The sequence below is a fragment of the Chlorocebus sabaeus genome, chromosome 21, assembly GCF_047675955.1.
Source record: "Chlorocebus sabaeus isolate Y175 chromosome 21, mChlSab1.0.hap1, whole genome shotgun sequence".
Taxonomy (NCBI): domain Eukaryota; kingdom Metazoa; phylum Chordata; class Mammalia; order Primates; family Cercopithecidae; genus Chlorocebus; species Chlorocebus sabaeus.
Window position 1 is genome coordinate 112,353,410 of NC_132924.1, and position 11,533 is coordinate 112,364,942.

The window sequence follows — 11,533 nt, forward strand, 5'->3', positions numbered from 1 at the left end:
GTTGGGATGTGGATTTTTTTTCTTTAAACAAAGTAACAAAGGTGCACCAGCATTCAGCTGTCCAACAGAACGATGTCTTCGTTACAAGCAACCATCACTAAATCAACTTTAAAATTATTTGAAAAAGCACAACTAAAATGCGTATTTCAAACTTATCAAAATTCAGAACAAAGTAGTAACTTAGGAATTTAACATTCACTTAGCTCTTCCCTTCCTTTTTTCTCCTGCCAGCTTTCTTATTTTTAAATCAAATTTTTACATTCCTGTTATTTTTTAATCATTTATCTTCTCAAAATTTTTATTTTGCATTAATTTTATAGTGCTATATAATTTTCTGTGTCAAATTACTGTCAGTTGTCCTTTTATTCCACAGTTTTCCCATTCATGAATTTTTAGTTTAAACTTATCTCTCAATTAGCTGAGTGCCTCACTCAAGCAATCTTTTTAAGAAGGGTAGCCTGGCGTGGTGGCTCATGCCTCTAATCCCAGCACTTTGGGAGGCCAAGGCAGGAGGAACACTTGAGGTCAGGAGTTCAAGACCAACCTGGCCAACATGGTGAAACCCTGGCTACTAAAAATACAAAAAAATTAGCCACGCATGGTGACGCATGCCTGTAGTCCCAGCTGTTTGGGAGGCCGAGGCTGGAGAGTCGCTTGAACCCAGGAGGCAGAGGTTGCAGTGAATGATATCACGCCATTGCACTCCAGCCTGGGTGACAGAGCGAAACTCCATCTCAAAAAAAAAAGTAGTAATAAATTTTAGAAAGGGTAGCATGAATGCTGTTTTACCTTAGCTCATGTGCACCTGGTAATTTCTTTCTGTGCTGTCACACTTGAGTAGGCATAACCTTCTTGGGGCACTAACTGTTCCACTTCAAATTTTGTAAATACTCTTCCACTGACTCTTGCTTAGTATTTAGGATTATGGAGAAGTCTGAGACCATTCTCAGACTCTTTCTCATTCTCCTTTTGTTCCCTTATCATTAATGTGTTTTCTCTGCCTAGTTTTCATTAGTTGTATACCTAGAACATAATAATAGCATTCCATCTCAGACCTGGTTATTTATTTTAGATCAAGAATATTTTATTGTATTATGTGTCTGATTACTGTTTCTGATTCATTTATCATAAGTTTTTTGAGAACTCTTTATTATATTTATTTATTTATTTATTTATTTATTTATTTATTTATTTATTTTTCCCTGAGATGGAGTCTCGCTCTGTTGTACAGGCTACAGGGCAGTGACGCAATCTTGGCTCACTGCAACCTCCGCTTCTTGGGTTCAAGAGATTCTCCTGCCTCAGGCTCCCGAGTAGCTGGAATTACAGGCACCTGCCACCATGCCTGGCTAATTTTTGTATGTTTATTTATTGTTATTTTTTGAGACCAAGTCTCCTCTGTCGCCCAAGCTGGAGTGCAATGGTGTGATCTCGGTGCACTGCAACCTCCACCTCTCGGGTTCAAACAGTTCTTCCTACCTCAGCCTCCTGAGTAGCTGGGATTATAGGCACCCACCACCGTGCATAGAGACAGTATTTTGCCATGTTGGCCAGGCTGGTCTTGAACTCCTGACCTCAAGTGATCCACCCACCTCGGCCTCCCAAACTGCTGGGATTACAGGCGTGAGCCACCACACTCGGCCTAACTTTTATATTTTTAGTAGAGTTGGAGTTTCACCATGTTGACTGGGCTGGTCTCAAACTCCTAACCTCAAGTGTTCCACCTGCCTCGGCCTCCCAAAGTGCTGGGATGATAGGCATGAGCCACCACACCCAGCCTATGTTTCGTCTCTCTGTCTTCCATATCATCTTCTGTTACTGTTTTACTCTCTCTGCCACTTCTTTGTATTCTGACACTTTCTCAGATTTGTCCTTTATGTTAATGGTTTAGATTCTTTAACTTTTTTCCCCCTGAAAGTAATATGTGTTCATTGAAGTCAAATTTAGAAAAAAGAAAATAAAAATCACCTATTAATCCAACACTGTTTATGCTGTATAGGTACTTTTTAAGACTTTTTTCGATAAAATGTGTTTTATATATTTCATTTTATAACTGGCCAAAAAAAAAAAAATACCATTTTATGATATGCAGGTTCTTAGGTTCTTAAATATTCTTTGAAAACATAACTTTTATTGATTTATGGAATTGTGTTGTCTAAGGAAGTACTCTCTGTACTGCCTCCTATTTATGTGGAACAGCAACATCTAATGAGAAGAGTTTCCCCTTGCTGTATGTCAAGGTTTACTGCTGTTCAATACAGTCTAAGGGTTGATACTCAATATACATTGCATACATTCAGTATACGTATATTCACATCATCATTCTGCCACTGATGTAGGCATAGGAATGACTAGATGTCAGAATTCTAATGTAGAACAAATTCAGCTAACTGGTAATTCATTAATTGAAATCTAGGATTAACTGATGTTTTATGTATGTACATTTACTTTCATCAGAAATAAAATAATAAAAACAAATTGATATTAGGGATTATATGTTAAAATGTATATGGAGATGAATGAATAAAGGCCTTCCCTTATGAAAAAAAAGTATGTGGAAGATTGGAGTTAGTCTGCATTACTGTCTATATTATCTTTATTAAAAAGTTTACTCTTGTTAAGATTCTTAATTTGATCAAAGGAATAAGTGAAAAGATAGCATAAATGGTAGTTCCCTGCCCCATATCCTCCTCCTAGGGTTAACTACTTTTAACCCTTTCAGCATTTTCTTCTTTGTGTTTTTAAATAAGAATAATAAATGGAAAACTCTTAATTTTATCAATTTTATAAAAATTTGGGGAGTTATTTCTGGAATTAAAAATTCCTTTTTATTTTCATTTGCTTCATTTTCTTTGAACTTAAGATTAAATCTTTCTTCATCCTTTGTCATCTCTACAATCTGTCAGTTCTATTTTGTTCCCAAAGATCTTCCTGTATTTGATCATTTATCGCAAAAGAACCCCTGTATCGTCTAACAAATAATTGGTTTGTCAGCATGGAGGCTACTTGGCAAAATATGCATTTCTGAAGACTAGCTACTCCCTCCTGGTTTTCTTCCTCTCCCAAATGGCTTTATGATTTGGAGATTGAAGTGTTCCTGTCTTCATATCTGATCTTTTTTTCTTTTTTCTGTCTTACTGGTTTGACTGAAGAAAAGTTTAATAATTCATTAAGGTCATTTCTACCCCTTGACGAAACTAAAGTTCTTTTTGTTTTAACATAGCATCTCAGTGAAGTCTTACCAACTATCTTGTGGCCTCTAGAACCTGTCTGTAGCTCTCCAGTACTGAAAACAGATTTCCTATCTATGCGTGTAAAGCATTCACCTTCTGTCTGAAAGGCATCTGTGGGTGTCTACTCATTTGCAGAGTGAAAATGACAGGTCCTTTAACAAATGGCAAAAGGTAAACTCCTGGGTTCAGGTTGTTAGCTCTGCTTGCTTTCTATTTAATAACTTTCCACACAGGGGTTTCCTCCTGTTTCTTACCCTTCAGTTTACTGATTTTCTTTGAATCTTGTCTTTGCCACTTTATAATTCCAAACATCATTCATTCATTAAGCAAATGTTTATTGAGTGTTTACTATGTGCCAGGCACTCTTCTAGGTGCTGGGGAAATAGGGATGAACAGCATACTCAGCATTCCTGCTCTCGTGGAGCATATAGTCTATGTAGGAAGACAAGCAAAAATACAAGTTTTATGAAAAAATAAAATTTGTAGGATAATATGATAAAGAGTTATTGCTGCCAGCATAAAGAAGGTGAAGAAGGTTTGAGGAGGTAACATTTGATCTGAGAATTGAATGAGCAGAACCCAGCCATGTGGAGAAAAGGGGAAAAATAATTCAGGCCAGAGGGAACAATTGTATGAAGACACTGAGATGGAAAAGAGCCTGAAGTGAAGGCCTGCATGTCTGGACCATGGAGAGAGAGTGGTAGGTGATGAGATCAGAGAGAGACCAGAACCATGTCATGGAGGACCTTGTGAGCCGCAGTAAGGACTTTGGATTTTATTCTCTGTGCAGTGGGAAGCTATTGGAGTTTCTTAAACAGGGGACTGGTATGGTCTGATTTGCATTTCAAAAGGTTACTCTGAGTGTTGTGGGAAATAGGGGATCAGTGCACTCTTGGGTAGAGTATGTGGTTTAAAAAAAATTTAATTGCAGCCAGTCGCAGTGGTCACGCCTGTAATCCCAACACTTTGGGAGGCCGAGGTGGGTGGATCACAATGTCAGGAGAGCGAGGTCATCCTGGCCAACATGGGGAAACCCCGTCTCTACTAAAAATGCAAAAATTAGCTGGGTGTGGTGGCATGTGCCTGTAATCCCAGCTACTTGGGAGGCTGAGGCAGGAGAATCACTGGAATCTGGGAGTCGGAGGTTGCAGTGAGCTGAGATCGCGCCACTGCACTCCAGCCTGGCAACAGAGGGAGACACCATGTCAAAAAAAAAAAAAAAATTAATGACCACTACGGGAAGAGCAAGGTTTCCCTTCAATGTTTTTTCCCCTGGGAATAAAATGTAGAGGTCACGGAAACTATTTTTGACTATGGGGCATAATCCTGAACTATTTAGCTGCTTCATGTACATGATCCCAGATTATGTCAACATTGGAGTATCCCACTGCTGAAAGGTCTCCATCTTTTAGGTTAGAGAGATTTGCAAATACCTGTGTCACATTTAGATTATCTGATGCTTCCATTTATATTTATAAACAAAGTGGATATAGAAGTTACTTGAAAGTGTAAAATGTTAGGCAGTTATGGCATAGTATCACTTTTTTATTGTTATACTTGAGTTATTTAATTTTGGAAATTGCCCTGCCTAATTTACATCTTGCCTTTTTTTTTTTTTTTAAGACAGAGTCTTGCTCTGTTGCCCAGGCTGGAGTGCAGTGGTGTGGTCTTGGCTCACTGCAGCCTCTGCCTCCAGGGTTCAAGCACTTCTCCTGCCTCAGCCTCCCAAGTACCTGGGATTACAGGCAAGTGCCACCATGCCCGGCTAATTTTTGTATTTTTAGTAGAGATGGTGTTTCACCATGTTGGCCTGGCTGGTCTTGAATTCCTGGCCTCAGGTGATTCACCCACCTCAGCCTCCCAAAGTGCTGAGATAATAGGAGTGAGCCATAGTGACTTTCCCTCATTTTGCATCTATTTTAATGCTTCAATTGCACTCCTCCAGAAAAGCTTTAAAAGATTCCTTTTATTAACAGTATTTAATGTTCCTCACTAGGGTACTCCAGTTGGGGCACACAGCCTTGGAGACTCTTTATCATTCCAAGACTGCAGTAGAATTATGATTAAAAGAAGAAGCAACTCTGGTTAATTTTTTTTTTTTCCCCAAGATAGGGTCTTGCTCTGTCATCTAGGCTAGAGTGCAGTGGCGCAATCTCAGCTCACCACAACCTCCGCCTCCCAGGTTCAAGCGGTTCTCCTGCCTCAGCCTCCCGAGTAGCTGGGACTACAGACCTGCGCCACCACACCTGGCTAATTTTTGTATTGTATTAATTAATTATTGTAATTTTGTATTTTTAGTAGAGACAGAGTTAGTAGAGACCACCATGTTAGTCAGGCTGGTCTCGAATTCCTGATCTCATGATCCGCCCACCTTGGCCTCCCAAAGTGCTAAGATTACAGGCGTGAGCCACTGCACTGGCCAACACTGGTTCATTTTTAAGTTGATGCGGGATCTTTTCTATCCTGGTTGCATTAAAATACTATTATCTCTAACTTGGTAATTTTTTTCCTAAATGCACCCACTTTGTATATCGTGGTTGGCACAGTACAGGAAAAGACTGGCAAATAAAAACTGTCAGGTTCAAACATGGAGTGGTGAAGGTTTGTACTTACGTGTAAGAGAAAATTTTGGCAAAAAAGAAAGAATGGGTTTGTTGACTATAATGTCATCATTTTATGATACCTGAAAACTAAGGTTTCAAGCCTAAGTGACTGGAAAGAATGGAATTCCCTGGTGAAAGCAGTTGACAGAAGATGGGGGAACCCATTGGAGAAGATGATTTCAGCTTTGGATATGTCAAGTTGGTGCTAGATATTCAAGCGGAATTATTCAGTTAACTCTCAGATATACAGGATGGAAACTGAGATGAGAGGCCGGAACTACGGATATAAATTTCAGTTGTAAAATTTGTTGTTTTTATTAACAAATAAAGGAGAACAGGGGAGGGAGGCAGTTAAAGAACCAGAAAGAAGGCCGCTTGTGGATATTCTTCATTTGTTTGTTCAGCAGTGGCATAACCTCTTAAGTGTATAAATATATGTAATGTTATGTGGCATGTGTGTGTGGAAAGATTGTCTGCATTTTTCTTATACATTAAGAAATACCCCACCAGCAGCAAAAGGACAAAGATTTTTAAAATAATAAGTCCTTAATTAATAATGCTTATTGATACACATAATAAAACTGGAAAGAGCTAACATTTATTATTTTTAAAATAGTCAACAAATTCCATTTTCCTGATCAAATTTAGATTTAGTGGGACACGGTGGCTCATGCCTATAATTCCAGCACTTTGGGAGGCCAAGGCAGGCAGATCACTTGAGCACAGGAGTTTGAGACCATCCTGGCCAACATGGTGAAACCCCATCTCTACTAAAAATAGAAAAATTAACTGGGCATGGTGGCACATGCCTGTAGTCCCAGCTACTCAGGAGGCTGAGGCAGGAGAATTGCTTGAACCCAGGAGGTGGAGGTTGCAGTGAGCCAAGATCGCAGCACTACACTACAGCCTAGGCAACAGAGTGAGACTCCCGTCTCAAAAAAAAAAAACGGAAAACAAAAAAAAAAATACAAAGTTAAAGTTTTGACCAGGAAAATTTGGATTTGGTAACATAAGACTACAAAAGAAATCTCAGAATGACAGAAACTATAATAGATAATATATGATAATGAGAAAATTTGATTGTGTCAACTCCCTGTTGGTAAGTAAGTGCACACAGAAAAGAAAAATGTTGGCCAGGCATAGTGGCTCATGCCTATAATCTCAGTGCTTTGGAAGGCCTAGGTGTGAGGATTGCTGGAGCCCAGGAGTTCAAAGCTAGCCTGAGCAACGTAGACCCTGTCTCTACAAAAACATTTTAAAAAGTTGCCTGGGTCTGGTGGCACACGCCTGTAGTCCCAGCTACTTGGGAGGCTGAGGTGGGAGGATCACTTGCACCTAGGAGTTTGAGTCTGCCACGAGCTACCATTGTTCCACTGCTCTCTAGCCTGGGGAACAGAGTGAAACCCCGTCTCTCAAAAAATAATAATCTTTTTTAAAAAAAATCAAAATGGAAAAAATGTAATTGTTGTGTAGAAAACTGTTCAAAGAGTTAAACTAGGTATAGGAATATATTTGCCAGGCATTCTGGCTCACGCTATAATTCTAGCACTTTGGGAGGCACAGGCAGTGAGGAGATCGCTTGAGCCCAGGAGTTCGAGCCCAGCCTGGGCAACATGGTGAAACCCTATGTATAATAAATACAAAAAATGTTAGCCAGGTATGGTGGCATGTGCCTGTAGTCTTAGCTACTTGGGAGGCTGAGGTGAGAGGATCACTTGAGCCTCCAGGAGGTTTGAGATGGCAGTTAGCTGTGATTGCACTGCTATACTCCAGCGTGGGCAACAGGAGACCCTGTCTCAAAAAGGGGGCGGAGTTTGGGCAGGGGGAATATATTTAAGTAAGTTCTCTGTGAAAGCCCATCCAGGTCAGCATATTTCTTATTTATTTTATTTTTTTAAAGTCCTCCCTGCAGTCCAAATATGTTAGCATATTTCTGATTTCAGTGTTTTTATTCGTCAACATGGCGTCAAAGCCCAGGTGGGGAGTGTGAAAACACTGTCCAGTTTATCTTTTACCTTAAGGAGTGTAATTTCAGAAAAGTAATAAAGAGAAAACCGCTTTCAGGAGTTAAGTGACTAGAACTAAGGAAACTGAAGTCTGTCATTCTGTTTGATAACAAAAGGAAGACAAATTAGATAGTGGCTAGGAGTCGAGGAAGAGCTAGAATAATGGCGTGGTTATAAAAAGAAATAATAAGTTTCTGTATCTGAGAAGGCAGAGGAAACATGGAAAAGGTGCAGTACTAGATATTTGTACAAGAAAGTTCTACACGGTGAGAATTCATGGTATAAGTCAGGTGGTTAGCTTTGGAGAAGGGCAGGTGAGGCTCATGGCGAGGAAGAATGCCTCAGCCTGGTCTCTCTCAGCTGATGTGATGACAGTAAAGGATACTGGGTAGGGCCCTGAAAGCAGCAGTCTAGAGCAGCCGCTGCAGGAAAGATGATGAGACAAACAGTAAAGTGGGCATTTTCAGAGACCCAGCCGAAATTGCATGGGATTGTTTACTCATGGTTCACGTATTTGGGCTAGGAGGCAAAAGTGGAGGAGTGTGAGTGTAAGGTTGGGAATTAGTAGATTGAGAGAGTGTGTGAGTGTTCATATAAGTGCCACTAAAATAACAGCGTCTGAGGAAACTACAGTGGTAATGAAGAGCCTGTCTCACAACGTTTCTGTCAGAGCAGATGTAAGGCATAGTCTTGCATCTGTGAGGATATTATAGAAAATAAATCAATTTGGATTACTTTATTTCTTACGTATTTTGACCCCTGGTTTCTGCACAGTCCACAGCAGGAGCATCATTATTGGCTAATGCCTCACCTCTGACTCTCATGACATCACCTTTGTCTGTAACAAATCAAAATGTGACTCCTTTTGGGATGCTGGGTGGCCTTGTTCCAGTGACCATGCCCTTCCCGTTTCCCTTGGAGATATTTGGCTTTGGAACGGACACAGCTGGAGTGACAACCACCTCGGGATCTACCTCAGCCGCTTTCCACCATAGCCTAACTCAGAGTAAGTGGGGCTCTTCTATTTGCTTGGGCTGTCTAGCTTGACAGAACAGGAAACCTTACAAATTTATTCTAATTAAGAGTAGTCCAGTTGGAGTTAATGAAGATTATAGTTTTTTCCTAAGAAATGCAGTTTATATATATATATAGTAAGTAAAATTATTGGACACCGGAGTTTTATATACAGTTTTTAAGCTATCTATACCACATTTCCATCTTAATGAAATTTTTAAGAGGAAGTCAGTTGTGTTGGGTTATGTGCATACACATACATTAAAATAAGTAAATTTTTAAAAACGTGCTCTAGTTTTAGAAGGCCTTTGAAGTCAGGTGCTGTGCCTGCATTACATAAATCAGTTTTCATTTTTGAACTAAAAGGGCTCCAATCTGGATTTAAAGATGACTGACAAGTCTGTTTTCCTCTCAGATTTACTCAAGGGTTTACAGCCAGGAGGAGCCCAGCATGCAGCAGCGCTTTCCCACTCACCTCTGCCTGCACACTCACAGCAAGCATTTCACGGTGAGAACGCCGTCTCCTTCGTCATCTCGTTCTTATTTGTATAGGCTTGTAGATACGGATTATACTTTTCTGAAAACATTGTGAATTGAATCACAAAGGCTGGAAAATGGAAATTTTCATAGACTGAATCCTCATTCCTCATTAGCAACAGATTCCTTTTAAGAGGAAGGAAATAGGTAAACGAGATCTTCTGTAACCTAAAAGCCTTTTTTAAGGTGTTTATTATGTGGAAATGATGACTAATGAGAGGATTCATAAGATGGTTAAAAGTTATGTACAGTAATGATAGTTGTTTACATTTATTGAAAGCTTACTAAATGCCACATAGTCTTGTGACAGCTTACATGGTTTAGCTTAGTCCTTAGATGACGGTCTCCATTTTACAGATCACGAAACTGAATCAGAGAGCTAAGCAACTTGCCCAAGATAATACACAACTTGCCCAGATAACAAATGCTTGATCTGAGATTCACACCCAGGAAGTCTGACTCCATGACCTGTATTCTTAGTCATTAAATGTCTCGACATTTTAGCAGAGATGAAATTAATATGATCCTGCCAGGCACAGTGGCTCACTCTTGTAATCCCAGCACTTTGGGAGGCCAAGGTGGGCAGGTCACTTGAGGTTGGGAGTTTCAAGACCAGCCTAGCCAATATGGTGAAACCCTGTCTCTACTAAAAATACAAAAATTACCTGGGCCTGGTAGCACGTGCCTGTAGTCCCAGCTACTCGGGAGGCTGAGGCAGGAGAATTGCTTGAACCCGGGAAGTGGAGGTTGCGGTGAGCCGAGATCACGCCACTGCACTCCAGCCTGGGCAACAGAGTAAGACTGTCTCAGAAAAGAAACATGAATATGATCCAAGCTGTATGCATTATGTCCTTGTAGGCAGCCAGATCGCTCTGAAATCTGACATTGGGCAGTCAGATTAGGCAGTGTACCAAGCACACTGGGCTCCAGCTTCTCGTTTTCCCCAGAAGTTGACCTCCATAGACGCTGATACTATTCTGAAGCCCATTTTCAGGATCTTTTGAGCAGAAATAACTGCTCAGCTGCCCTCTTAACTTTGGAAGTTGACTAGGCCTCACTTTTTTTTTTTTTTTTTTTTTTGGCCACTGAATCAAAATAAAAATGATCTTTGAACCAGTTTACATTAACCACAGTGCAGAGATGGGAACTGAGGAGCAATCTTGAGACAACAGATTGCCATTAATCCTCCGAAAGAACTAAGTGGTGAGCTGTCCCAGTCTTACCCTTAGAATGAGCATAAAACCAGTTATGTAAAATGGGTAACAGAGAGTCGTGGCACAAATGTCAGCAATCCCAATCTTCCTGAACTCTGACTAGTTTAAGTATCTAAAGAGAATTGCCCTGTGACTAAAGCAGTTCCTCCCTGGGTGTAGACAACTGTTTGGTATAATGTATCCAGCTGAGGGTAGGGTACTCATGAGCAGATTGGCATGAATGTGGCCACCTGCAAGGAATTAAACAAGCAGGATTCTCATGGCCCAAAAAGACCCCAGTGTTCGCCCTTACACGAACTATCTCGTTTATCAATGCAGCACTGCTATTCCAGAGGGAGAAAGGAAATATGACTGTCAGTATTTTCCAAATAACTAAAGTTAAAAAGTTTAAAATTTTTCAACCAGCCTTGGTAGCTCATGCCTGTAATCCCAGCATTTTGGGAAGCCAAGCAGGCAGGTGGCTTGAGTCCGGGAGTTCAAGACCAGCCTGGTCAACATGGTGAAATGCTATCTCTACAAAAAATTTTCTGGGCATCGTAGTATGCCCCTGTAGTCCCAGCTACCCGGGAGGCTGAGGTGGGAGGATCACCTGTAGCTGGAAGGTCGAGGCTGCAGTGAGCTCTGATTATGCCACTGCACTCCAGTCTGGGTGACAGAGTGAGAGTCTGTCTCCAAAAAAAAAAAAGAGTTTAAAATTTTTCCCTTAAGAAACATTTCAAAGTATGAGTCACTGAACTTGAGGATCAGACTTGGATTTTTGAATTACAGAACTGCCAGTCTGAATAGGTTTAACTTGTTTGAACATCACTTTCTCTTGCTTGTAAACTGGAGACAACAAATGTTTTTAATGACTTCATATGAGAATTTAATAAAAAATAATTGATTTAAAGCTTCTAGCATGGCACCTGGTGCATAGTAAGAGCTCA

The 11,533-nt window shown here is 40.4% G+C and overlaps 1 protein-coding gene across 8 annotated transcripts in view; it reads left to right on the top strand.

Moving 5' to 3' along the window:
• The window catches only part of UBN2 (ubinuclein 2), a 99,768-nt gene that overhangs the window by 54,371 nt on the left and 33,864 nt on the right, over positions 1-11,533 (top strand). For 6 of the 8 annotated variants that reach the window (XR_005238155.2, XR_012090438.1, XM_007983112.3 and 3 more), the window contains 2 exons: positions 8,617-8,848; positions 9,272-9,364. The exons of the other annotated variants lie outside the window; for them this stretch is intronic. Coding sequence is in view for 4 of the 6 variants with exons in the window: in XM_007983112.3 (XP_007981303.1) it covers positions 8,617-8,848; positions 9,272-9,364 (325 nt within the window). In the remaining 2 variants the exon portion in view is untranslated. The remainder of the gene's footprint in view (positions 1-8,616; positions 8,849-9,271; positions 9,365-11,533) is intronic. 8 annotated transcript variants of the gene reach the window in all.